The following is a 12,851-nucleotide window of genomic DNA, read 5'->3' as shown; positions in this document are numbered from 1 at the left end:
AAATTTTTCAAAGGTTTGTTGTTTTTCGTGCTGGGTACACCAATTCGAAATACTGGTCTTTGACAACTACTAAACGTGTCCAGGCCTTTAACATACACAACAAAAACAATATATGCCATTTAGTTGCTGCATACTCCTAAACTATAGGAGAGGGGACGCTGTGATGCTCTCGTGTGATGACGGGCAGCGCTGTCATTTAAAAATGTAACAGTTTTAAATAATGTATTACCTTGCATGTTTGCATTCAGACAAGCGGCATTCCAACCAGTGAGACCTTCACCCTGGAGAAACTCGATCCGTTCACGGATGTAACAGAGATTCTGATTGGCCAGAAGGTTGACCTCCTCCTGACCCTATGGCTTCCGGTGCAGTCTACGTCACTACGGGTAGAGCTGCTCACACCATACGAGTCTAGCGCCATCATGGTCCTGTGTAATCCAGTTTTCAGTCACATTGGTTCGAACTACCCAGGGTTTAGTGGCGGCGACGTGGTAGCCGAGTTCTATGCTAGTGGAGATGACCATAGGGTAAGTATTTAAACCAATAATGATGATATATAGACAGCAAAAAGTCACTCGGCTGTTGTAAAAGCATGATTGATCTCTCTGATTCAGCGTGAAGCTAATAGCGGGAATGTTGATATGAAATCTGCCCAACGTTCAACAAGAACAGCTTTTTAAAATTCCCGCTATTAGCGGAGTTACTGCGACAATGGAAATGGGCACTTTTCACCTGTAAGCACATACCGCGACAACAATACTCCACCGATTGTAACTAACGAGGTGTCAAAATCACCGTGATTAAATAATCCGTCTCCTGGTATTTTCATTTTTAGAATATGAGTAACAATTTGAAAATTATATGTGCTTTTACAACAGCCGAGTGACTTGTTTTGCTGTCTTCATATTGCAAGTGGAATACCAGAGTATGGGTTCGATACCCGGTCGTGACGATTGGGCCCTCCAAAAGCAAAGAACCAGCTACCATATTATGCTTCGTCATCCGGGCGGGACTAAAAGCCGTTGGTCCCGTATGTTGTATCAATCAACCAATCAATCAAACATAATCATAATAAAATAAAAGGCAATTTTAATTGAAAACAAATAGTTGTTTGATAATGACAAATAAGCATGGACATTCATGAAACTGTGGAGAGACCCACAAGGAAGCAAAGCTTGTAAGGTTATGGTTCCCTGGGCCCGGCCAATTTCATAGAGCTGCTAAGCACAAAACTTTGCTGAGTATGAAATCTTTTGCCTTGATAAAAACAGGATTACCAACCAAATTTTCTCATGATTTTCAGGATAAGCAAACAACAGTTGAGTACCTGTAACAAGCAATATGCAACAAATGGAAATTTGGTTGGTAATCTTTTTTTTATCAAGGAAGAAATTTCATGCTAAGCAAATTGTTTGTGCTAAGCAGCTCTATGAAATTGGGCCCTAATGAGCAAGCTTGTGCATTGAGCCGATAATTATTGTGATGTCTTGTGTACTCCAGGTAGCAAAAATGTTCATGAAAGGACAGGTGTATTCTATCAGGAGATTAACTTGATCAGTAATTTAGTTTACTTTTTATTGAAATCCATCGGGGTGCTGCTTTTTTTTCTTGCTTTTTTTCGCTCCCATATGTATGTTTATGTTTTCTTTATCGTTCTTTTTTGTTTTACTTTGCAATTTTACACGTGAAATCAATAAATGAATGAAATTATTTTTAATCACAATGAACTGACTGATGTTTTCCCTTACACAGTACGATCGCATTGTGTTTGATTTTGGTCCCGTAACCAACGACGGCTCGGACAGCGCCGATGATCAGAGCAGTAAGATCAAGCTGGAATTCACGGTGATTCTACAGCAGACCAACGCCACGCAATACGGCGAAACCTACTGGGTGTCAGCCGGTGTCAACTACGGGGTGAATCTTGCTGAGGTCTGGGTCGGCCAGACGTCGTTCACCCCGGTCAGCGATATCGACAGCTGGGTATGTACAATGAAAAAATGATCAGTTTTTAATACTGCATATTATACACGAGTTAATTTCAGTTTTGCATCCGCTTTTGTTGACTTATTGAGGAATCATAAAATTATACAATTGATTTTTAGTGTAAGAGAAAGGTGATGTTATTGATTTGTTAACAATGTTAGACTGGCCCTATCTGTATCAACGAGGATTCAGATCCAGTGATTCCATTGGATACAATGATTTCAATGGATAACATGCAGTGACATCACGAACCAATCAAAATTATTTGGAAAGCATAACTTGGGCTGTCTGCATGCTGTGACAACGTGTGTATTATGTATACAGTACATGCATTATTATGCGATACTGTACTTGCATGTAATGTGGTAAATAATGTACTGCGTATCTCTATGTGAAATGAATATAGGTCAAAGGTGAATATACACGACGACTGGAGGCCAGTCTCTGGCGTTATTCACGAGCCTTTAATAACGTGTGACGTCAGATATTCAGGCTTTTACAATATGCTTTCATCAGGGAATGATGCTGAATTTAAAATTACAAGTACAAAGTTGGGATAATACGAATTATGTGGCCGTTTTGAGACACTTTCACACTACGAATTACCTTCCTTACTTTAGAACTTTTTGCTGAAGTTTATTTATTTTTCCCTTTTTGTAATAGTTCACTCTCACTTCACCTTATTGTACCAACATTGTTTTTCTGTTATTTAACCATTGATCCATGTCATAGAGATCAATGTATAATTATTGACCCATTGTCAATGAAAATACTCTGGTATTACCACGGCTCGGAATCAGCGTTCACTATTCCCAAAATGAACACGGGAATTAGGCCGATGTACCAGGAAACATATAGAAACTGTGACTTTTAGTTTGTAGGTTTAACTTTTATTGAAGTTGCTTTTTAATTTTGTTTACAGTCGACAAGCTCTCCAGAAATTATCATTTCCGGTCCTGAAACGATGACCATACTGAGTGCCGCCATCTTTCAAATTGATCTGGTGATCAAGAACTACGCTACAGACTTCTATTTGGATGTGATAGCGGATCAATCCGGATCCACTGATCCTATCATGAAGATTGGCGAACTTCAACTCGCTGGAAAAGGTATTCATTTCATAATAAGTTGGCTAATCCGGAGTATTCCGGAATGGTTGGTTTCGTTGCGGACCCTTTTTGACAACAAGGCTTCGATTTCAGATTTAGAACTATAATTTCTTGCCACGCCGGCTTAGACCCCGAGTCTCGAATTTGAATTTGCGCGCCTTCAACACAAAGCGTATGGGACCTTTAAACATGGGGTGGGCGTGTTTTATTGAAATTCCTTCATCTAATCTTTATCCGTGATCTGACTGTTTCTAATTTCAGGCGATAATTTCGACTGTATGCCGGATGAGCTCCCCCAGTACTCTGGTGTTTCTGATAACTCCACAGGCGCAACGATTAAGGCAAGGCTAGACTTTGGCAATATCGTCAACACAGGTACATAAACAAAAGACACAATTTTAGTTAACCCGTGCTCTTTGCTATTATGACTAATGCCTAAAGGTACATATGTTTTGGTTGTTATAACCAAACATTTAATAATAATAATAATAATTATAATAATAACGAAGTCTTATACAGCGCACGTATCTACCAAACAAGGTACTCAAGGCGCTGAGTATATACTAACTTTCAGAAAGATTGCAGTGATGAGTTTTGAGACACAATTATTTAGCAATTGTTTACTAAAATTACAATACAAACGTTTTCTTCAACGTACCAACAATGATATATCAGCGAACCTTTAAAATGATCAATGCATAAATGGTTAGCTAACAAAACAGTTGCTCGCAGTGTAAGCACTTATATGTTTTCCACCATTATGCCTAAACTTTGACAAACCTGAAGTAGATAGATCAGCAAAATGGGCAACAAGAAAATAATTAAATCCGTTTGCACATGACATTGATTTATCACTGACCGATAAACACCAAACGGGAAATTAGTTTTACTTATTTCTCATCGACATTTCAAACATACATATTTCAAGGGTTTCCAACGTCATCATTAGATCGTGTTTGTTTATGTAAACTGTGATCCTAGACGATTTTTATTTTATTTTTTCTTAAAATTTCTGTGTTTCTTTGAAAAATGTATTCAATGTTAAAAAATCAGGACTTCGAGATGATGAACTCAGCAACGAGAAGAATACAATCTCAACGGAAGCGGTTGTTTACATCACTGATAGCTCTGACATCATCAACGGCACCAAATACTGGTTAGGGGTGACCGTGGTGGTAGATGGCATTCAAATGTACTCCAGTCAGCGTGCAATTACGACACTCACCACAATGATGCCGGACATGGTGAGTTTTGTTTTGTAGATTCAACAACTTTCGCACCCATGCAGTTTGAGAAACATTGTCGCATAAATTAACAGTTTTAGCATTTTAAGATTTAAACCTTTGCACGGTGATGAGCTTATAAGATTTTTTCCCCGTCTACGCACATCATTGAAAATTCCTCACACAAACTTCACCTTTGTTTTGTTCTGAGACGATCAGAGGATACTGAGGAAAATGCGCTTTTGTAATATTCAAAATGTATAAGCGATTGTAATCTGGATCGCTTTTGTAACCAGAAAATGACATAAGTGAATTGTGACCAACCGCAGCGTGCCCCTTCAGAAACAGGGAACAAAACATGACCGCTCCCCCTTTTCCAAACCCACTGACAAACCCATTCCCCTGTGCCCCACTTAGAGCAATGCCCCCTACCCCCTCCCACCCAACCGGAACAGGGGTGCTGGCTACGCCGGTTGCTGTGTAAGCCCTCTGGTGGCAGTAGATTTGGGTCTAGATCACAAAACAGTTAAGTGCCCTCACTTCGAAGTGGTTGTCCGGGCATGTGATGTAAGGCGTTCTCTCACAACAACAATTGTTTGTTTACAAAACAACAAGTTCAGGATTTTGTTTTTCCTTCTTCAAAACATTTCCCATTAGACCGTTGATCCCGTGATCGAGTTTTACGCTGTAGATGGCTACGCCGTAACCGCTGGTGGTACAGTGGGCTTCGTGATCAGTATCGACATCCCAGAGAATACCACCTCGGTCTTCATTGTTGATGTCTCCATGCCGTACCTCTCCAACCAGGCAGTCATGTCAATCTGCCGTGCTGAGGTGGTCTACAGAGGCTACAATGTACCCTGTGCCGGTAACCTAGTGCCGGAGTTTAACCAAGAGGTGAGGAATGGTAGTTTGTAAAAAACATAGACAGTTTATGAAAAGTGGCTCAGTGTGTAGTGGCCAGCACGCTTATAGATCATTATCATGCTGCCACCATCTTGGTCATGTACCTTGCTTCAATTAGCATGAAAGCTAGTGCTCATTGTACACAAAAGAACCAGGCTATTTCTCCTTCCAGACTCGACTTGGTTATGTTGATTTGAATAGGAGAAACAAACCAGATGGCTGCACCAATATAAAGGTCTATTCGAAGATCGCATGGTACAACTCCCGCTCTCCAATATTTGTCTTTGTTCAACCCAGTGCAACAAAAGAAGAGTTTTGTTTGCTTTGATAATATTATGTTTCTAATGAAGTTGGAAGTCGATTGTGAATTTGATAGCCCTCTTTTTGGAAGAGAATGTAGATTCTAAAAGAACCATTTAAATTCATCCTGACTCGAAACTTATTTCGATCAGCTCTAGTTGTTGTCAGGTGCCTGAAAATAATGTGTATAGAGTTTGTATCATTCACTAAAGATGTTATTTTGTTCAGCCATAAAGCAACCAGGCTGGGAGTTTGCGATCTTCCATTTCAAACAGTTTTTGTTTGCATTTGTTTGTATTAATTGTAAAAATTTGAAATTATGTTGTTCAATAACAGGACGGCGAACATGCAGATTACGTCCAGTTCAACTTTGGCGGTATCACCAATCTTGGTAGACGGCACCAGACTGACGACAGCAAACTGAAATTACTCGTGACTGCCGAGCTTCTGGTGGATCACCCAGACGTCTCCAACGGGTCGCTGTTCTACGTCACGGCCGGTGTCCGTTACGAGATGGTTGACCAAGATATCCTATGGGTGTCAGAAGCACCAATCACGGCCGTGGATAACCAACATCATGAATATTCAAGCGTTGATAAGGTACAATTTTGTTATTCATATAATTAATGAACCCATTCAGTCCAATCCCAACGTCCTCTCAGAAACAAAATGCAAAATAAAATGTTAAACCCTATGAATATTCAGATATCGACCAAGCATGTCGTGCAGCATGTGTATGCATTGTTATAACCCTTTACACCGATTTGTATTAAACACTTTAAACTCTCTGGAATGACGTACTTCCCCGAGATCTGTGAAACAAATCCACATGCAGATCACTTGGGTGGGATAATAGTGGTTACAAGTTATATGCTTTATCCCAGATGCAAATATCTGTTATGTAGACGATCGAACTAAGAATGCGTTATAAGCCTACACCCACCAAATCGAAACCTCCCCAAGAAAACATACGTACTTTGACGTACATTTTTATAGGAATACAACATTGTAACCTATTTTGTCATGTCTCTGAAACTCCACTTCTCAAGATTTGTCGTTTCAACTATTTGGTTTCTTTTTCTTTCTCTCTTTTTCTCCCCTTATAAAGAAACCAACGTTTAATTTGATGAACAGAGGCAAAGATTATTTCCTGTACAACCATTCAGCCGTTTCCTTCAACATCACCGTCAACATTCCCCCAGAGACAACCTACTACCCCCTCCTCCTCAACATCACCTCCCAAAGAGCTCCCGTCAACAACCAGCCCATGTTTAGCATCTGCCGCGTCGAGGTGGTCAAAATCGGCCCGGACTTCCACTGCCACACCCTGGACAGATCGTCGCACACCAACGTTTCTACGTCAGAGGAGGGCGTGGCCTACCAGTACCTGGTAGATCTGGGCGTGGTCACCAACAGCTTGGAGGCGTGGATGCAGACAGAGAGGGCAAGTGGGGAGTTTGTGGTGGAGGTCAGCCTACACTGGGAGGACCATGCTGAGCTGGTTGATGGTGAGAATGTCACCGTGACGGTCCAGGCGGAGTACGGGTGGACGGGAACTTGGCTGGGGTCTATGGACTACATCGTTAATTTCGGGCTGCCTGAGCTTCGAGAGGTAAGGACCTTCAGATTTACCTTAATAGCGGGCATGATATTCTTACTCTTTATACTCTTCCGTTACTAAGTCACGAAACGCCTATTAGGGCTCACACCATGTATGCATCTTCAACTAGGTCAGCTATTGTACTCGATTAGGGTTACTGTTTTTCAAAGAACCAAATTTCATGCATGTTTGTATTTCAAGTTTATCACACAATGACCTATCTTTAGCACCACTTTAATAAAAATATAGATCAACGCCACTGTGTAAATTACAACAATGCGAAAACTGTAAACTGTTTTCATTAGTGGCATAGCCAGGGGTGGGGGATCAGGATACCAATAGTTTGCCGTATGGGGGCAACATTTCCGGGGAGACAGAATCTCAGGGGAGGAAGAACCTCCAGTCACAAAGTTGTTCTCGTTCAGTTTGTTCGTATCTTTAAAAGAAAAAAATGGCATTCAATATATTGGCTGCATTGAAAAAAAAAAAAAAAAAAAAAAAAAGATGTCAATTAACGTTTCTTTTGATCAAGAGTATTATTATTTTAAGTTTGTGGACAAGCAAAAACATGTTTGACATGAGCACGCTTGCGTTATTTTTTCTCTTGTTTTTTTCTTCTTGTGTTTTGTTTATGGTGACCAATTATGTCTAACGGTACATTGACGAAACGGTACATATATAAACCAAATAATTAAAATTAATAATAGAGGACTGTTTTTTTTTTTACTCCCCGATCAGGACGACGACACTCCCCAGTTTGACCTCAGCCTCGTTCCGGGACAGAGCAAGTTTCTACGGGCAGGAGGTTTAGCTGTGTACCACCTCACGGTCTCGACCCCGGTCAATTCCGCAGCGACCTACTGGATGGACGTAGTGACCACCAATACCAGCCTGAGCGTCTGTCGGACCAAGCTCATCAGCGGGGGACGCAACCTGCCGTGTTTTCAGACCGATCGACCCGTGCAATACCTCTCCTATGAGGAGGACGGACACCGGGATAGGTCTGTGCTGGACATTGGACCAGTGAAAAATACAGGTATGGTTACAACAACCGAGTACATTAAGCACCACAATACATGTACACGAATATCTGTAGTTCGATGGTTGTTTCTAATCACGGCCAACCAAAAACAATACCTCGGTGGAATTTATAAAATTACAATTGTTTTTATAAATATTATTTTATATTGTATTTAATAAAGTCTTATGCCGTTTTGTCGTAATATACGTAATATCCTTGGTATAAAGAAGCTGTTAATAATGCATAACGTTTTGAGAAACAATTCTCTTCAAATTAATGAGATTTTAGAAAGAGGGAATCAACAAGATTTCAATCTGAAAAACTTTTCTGCGTTTCTGAGATTGGGTATTTCATTTACGGATTATGGTTTAGGCGCGGATATCTCAAAAACGCTAACCACTTTAATATTAAATTTGTACAGGTTAGTTTTATTCCATAGTATCTGCATTTGCATATGATTAAAACAATAATATAACAGTTGCAAGAACCAAATGTATACTTTGCCTCAAGGGACAAACACCAAATTAATTCATCTTCCCGTCTCCAAATGCAGGCTCCAAACCAATCACTGATTCTGACGACAATAAAATGATTGCCCAAGTTGTCGTCAAACTGGAAGATGATGCCATACCTCCCGACAACCTGACTGAGCCAGAGAAGCAAGAGTTTGAAGCCACAGTCAAAGTTGGAGACACCCAACTCTTTGTGGTACCAGAGGAAATTGGAGTTGATGTCGAGCCTGCATTTACTAACTTTGTAAGTATTTTCATTGGTTTTAAAGAACAAAAAAAATGTAATTACTGTTAGTTTTGTAAATATTGTCTTGTGTTTGTAGTAGATGTGTTTAACTTAGAGCAGAATAAAAGGTATATGCTTTAAGTTATATACAAAGTGTGCCTGTGTAAAGGGATGCTTCATAAACGGTTGGTAAGGATCGAACGTGCATTCTGCTTTACCAACCAAATTTGATGATACTATTGCCCTTTTCGAAACCACGGCTTCGGCTTTGGATTCGGCTTCAGGCTCCGTTCTCTCGTCTGAAGCCCTGAACGTGTACATGCAAAGCACGCGCAATATTGTCAAAACAACCGCGGGGCCAATTAAAAAGCTATTCTGAGCCGAATCCAAAGCCGAAGCAGTGGTTTCGAAAAGGGCCCAAGACTACATCCTTACAGATTGTGAAAGGGGTAAGCCTGTTTCAGCCCCAGGAGTAGAGGACAAGGTGCTCCGGTATGGTGACAGTTGACTTGGGTTAATATCCCAAGTATCTGTTGCCCTCGCCTTGAAGTGGCCATCCGGATAGCCTGTGATGTGTGTGATGTGTTTGGCGATCGCTCACAAAAAGAATTATCAAAAAGTTAAACAATAAAAATACAACCGTTGATTGCATATGAGAAAGTATTATACGAAAACGTTTTTTCTTGTTAATAATATTAATACAATTTTTTGTATAGCGCGAACCACAATCACAGAGAAGTCTCTATGCGCTTTGATATGTAAACAAAAGATAAGTAAAAGTTAATAGAGATGTGAAGTAATTACAAAAGCGAAATTTAATTGATACAGAAAGAAGTACTGAAGGCTATTGCAAAAATAAATGTGTTGTAACATTTTTAAAAGTCAACAAAGTTTGTCTTTGCTCTTCGAGATTGAAGACGATCATTTGAGGAATAATGTAAGAATATCCCGAGAAATAATCATTGATGAGTTTGACTTGTTCTTTTCCAGACCCATATTCCTGAGATTGCGTTCACCAAGCTCAATTCTGAGTCCATGGTCACGATAGGGGGCGCTGTTGTCTTCAATCTTGACATTTATATACCATTCGGATCGATATCAGACTATAAGGTTAGTTCATTTTATTCCATAAAAAAATTAAAGAATATCCAGAATTCAAGTCGACTGATTTTTATAACTTGTTAATTATTTCATTAAAATATTTGTCATTAAGTAATTGAAAGAAATTGAGTTTTTGTTAATTTACCAATCGATTAATGGAATTAATTGATTAAGTGCTCAACTGATCGATCGAGTGAATGATTATTTAGTTGCTCCAAGATTAACTGGTCAATTTTATCAGTTTATGATCAATACAGTTTTACAGAGATTATGAAATGGAATTCATTAATTGATTGACTGGTTTGCTTGCTGGCTAGTCATTCGATCAATAATATCTAAATATATATTGTCAGAATAATTGATCAATGATTGATCATTTGATTTGTTGATATATTGGGTGACCGGTTGCTTTGACTGATGGACTAGCGGATATTCTACGTAATTGATAATTCTTACAATAATATCAAATCCCTTTCCTTCTATACGTTTTCTGGTAGGTTGTTTTCAATATATTTTATGATAATCATTTTATCAAGCAAATCATCAGCAGAGTGTGAGTTCGAGTCACAGTCGTGACACTTGTGTCCTTAAGCAAGACACTTAACCATTGTTGTTTCCTTCGGATGGGACGTACATGTAAATCCGTTTTAGTCCCGTGTGTTGTATTAAATGACACACGTAACTAAAAGAACCAAGTCTCAAATATTGCACCACAGCACCTTGCGAACCATTACATGGTGCTATGTAAAAGAATAGATATCAAACTTTCAAAAAACGTAGCTCCACATACAAAATACTAACCGCTTTGATACACCCCTATCTAGTTGTATAAAGCGCAACATAAGAACCCAGTATAACGTCAATATTTTTATTGATTAAACTTATCAATTTGTTTACGATTCAGGTTCAGTTGTTCAGCGATCGGATCGATCCGTACCGCACCACTGTGTGTGAAGCTAGGCTCATCGGATCGGGATGGAACGTTCCGTGTGTCAATGGCACCTTCTTGACGACTATCTATAACTCCACAACCGGAGATGATCATGTGGATAAGGCGTCAATCGATGCAGGAGCAATCGCTAACATGATGCCTTACGGACCGGAGCTAGTCTCAGATTTGAATAAGGTACAGATAATAAAAACGTTCATCACTTAAAGACAGTCGACACTATTGGTAGTTGTCAAAGACCAGTCTTCTTACTTGGTGTAACTCAACATGCACAAAATAACAAACCTGTGAAAATGTTGACTCAATTGGTCGTCGAAGTTGCGAGATAATAGTGAAAGAAAAACACCATTGTTGCACGAAGTTGTGTGCTTTCAGATGCTTGACTGCGAGACCTCAAAATCTAATTCTGAGGGTGTCGAAATAAGATTAAAATATTTTAGAAGAAAATAACTCCTTTATCGAAAACTACCTTACTTCAGAGGGAGCCGTTTCTCGCAATGTTTTAAGCCATCACAAGCTCTCCATTGTTAGTTAACAAGTAAATTGTTTATGATACAAATTAGTTTGAGTAATTACCTATAGTGTCCACTGCCTTTAAGTGAACCTTTAAGAACTGTTTTTGTTTTTTTTTATTTGTTTTTTTCAAACAAAACATTTAGCTGGCAGTGTACGCACTTTTTAATTGACAAAACAGTATAAGTTTGAGATCGATTGGCCATCTGGGTCACGAGAAAATAGTGAGAAACCAATTACACATTTTGCATGACATCGATTAAAAAAATTAAAATGATTAAAACCCTCACTGAGCGATAAACTCCAAACATGAAAATGGTTTTATTTATTTCTCATCAAATATGACATTTCAGACAGAAATGTTTCAATGGATGTTTCTACTATCATCATCATTATACCGTGATTTTAGACGGGTTTGTTATTACAAAATATGTAATGTTCCTTTAAAAGCACATGTTTTCAAGTGCTGTTTCATTGACCACAAACCATACAATAACTTTCTAGGTATTGGACTTTATATTTATTTTCATCTTTTCCTTATCTACAAAAGGTGAGAGTACAACTGGTAGTTCGTCTAGAGAACAACGACACTGTAATGGAGGATGATCAGATCTGGTTGTCTGGCGCACTATCCCTGAACGAACACAACGAGTACTACTTCCGAGCAGCCTTTAATGCCACGCAAGATAACCTCTATTCAGAGGTAGGTAGAACAGAATAGAATACAATTCGAAAATTAGTTGTAACCTTAATATAAAAACGGTTGGTAACAATTGCTGAAAAAATTGCTTAAAAACTGTACCCATTTTAAAACATTGGGACAAAATGATACATATAAAACAATGGAAAAGCGACAAATTAAAGTCTATATGAACAATTGGAATGAAATATACAACTAGCATTTGTTATAAAGAGAAATTGGTACAATGTGATCTCAAACAAGAACGCACAAAACAGCAGAGTCTAGCGACTAAGATTTGAGTAAAATTGACATTTGATCGTAGAAATATACGTCACCTGACGAAAGGTCAGCATCTCATCAAATGGGGTTAAAATGGGAGTTGCAAATTGACCTTACTTGTGCACTGCGTGTATGTACTCCAAGATGACGTCAATTGAAATCTCAATAGGCTACCATATCATGTTGCATCTGTCTACTTTTTTTCTGAAGATAAACGCTTAATAGCAGAGCAGCTGAAAAAACACCTTTTCTTTAAGTTCACCAACTTCATCTTCATTACCCGGCAGTTTTAAAAATGAAATAAATATCGATGAGGACAAAAGTAAGAGGGGTTCATTATGAAGCAACGCTTGTATAGGCTCAGGGGTCGATTTCACAAAGAGTTAGTACTAGTCCTAACTTAGGACTAGTTCTATTAGGGGATATACAAAACGTGTGGCTAGT

General features: G+C 39.0%; 1 protein-coding gene across 1 annotated transcript in view; it reads left to right on the top strand.

Moving 5' to 3' along the window:
* LOC139950129 (uncharacterized) overlaps nt 1-12,851 on the top strand; it is a 42,920-nt gene that overhangs the window by 18,383 nt on the left and 11,686 nt on the right. Inside the window, exons 6-18 of the mRNA XM_071948758.1 lie at nt 249-527; nt 1,753-1,983; nt 2,909-3,095; nt 3,357-3,470; nt 4,149-4,339; nt 4,976-5,215; nt 5,861-6,124; nt 6,633-7,136; nt 7,863-8,160; nt 8,699-8,901; nt 9,874-9,993; nt 10,889-11,110; nt 11,997-12,149. Of these exons, the coding sequence (XP_071804859.1) occupies nt 249-527; nt 1,753-1,983; nt 2,909-3,095; nt 3,357-3,470; nt 4,149-4,339; nt 4,976-5,215; nt 5,861-6,124; nt 6,633-7,136; nt 7,863-8,160; nt 8,699-8,901; nt 9,874-9,993; nt 10,889-11,110; nt 11,997-12,149 (3,006 nt within the window). The remainder of the gene's footprint in view (nt 1-248; nt 528-1,752; nt 1,984-2,908; nt 3,096-3,356; nt 3,471-4,148; nt 4,340-4,975; nt 5,216-5,860; nt 6,125-6,632; nt 7,137-7,862; nt 8,161-8,698; nt 8,902-9,873; nt 9,994-10,888; nt 11,111-11,996; nt 12,150-12,851) is intronic.

The sequence above is a fragment of the Asterias amurensis genome, chromosome 2 (assembly GCF_032118995.1).
Source record: "Asterias amurensis chromosome 2, ASM3211899v1".
Classification (NCBI taxonomy): Eukaryota; Metazoa; Echinodermata; class Asteroidea; order Forcipulatida; family Asteriidae; genus Asterias; species Asterias amurensis.
The sequence above is the reverse complement of the archived record's forward strand: the minus strand, read 5'-3'. Positions and strand labels throughout refer to the sequence as shown.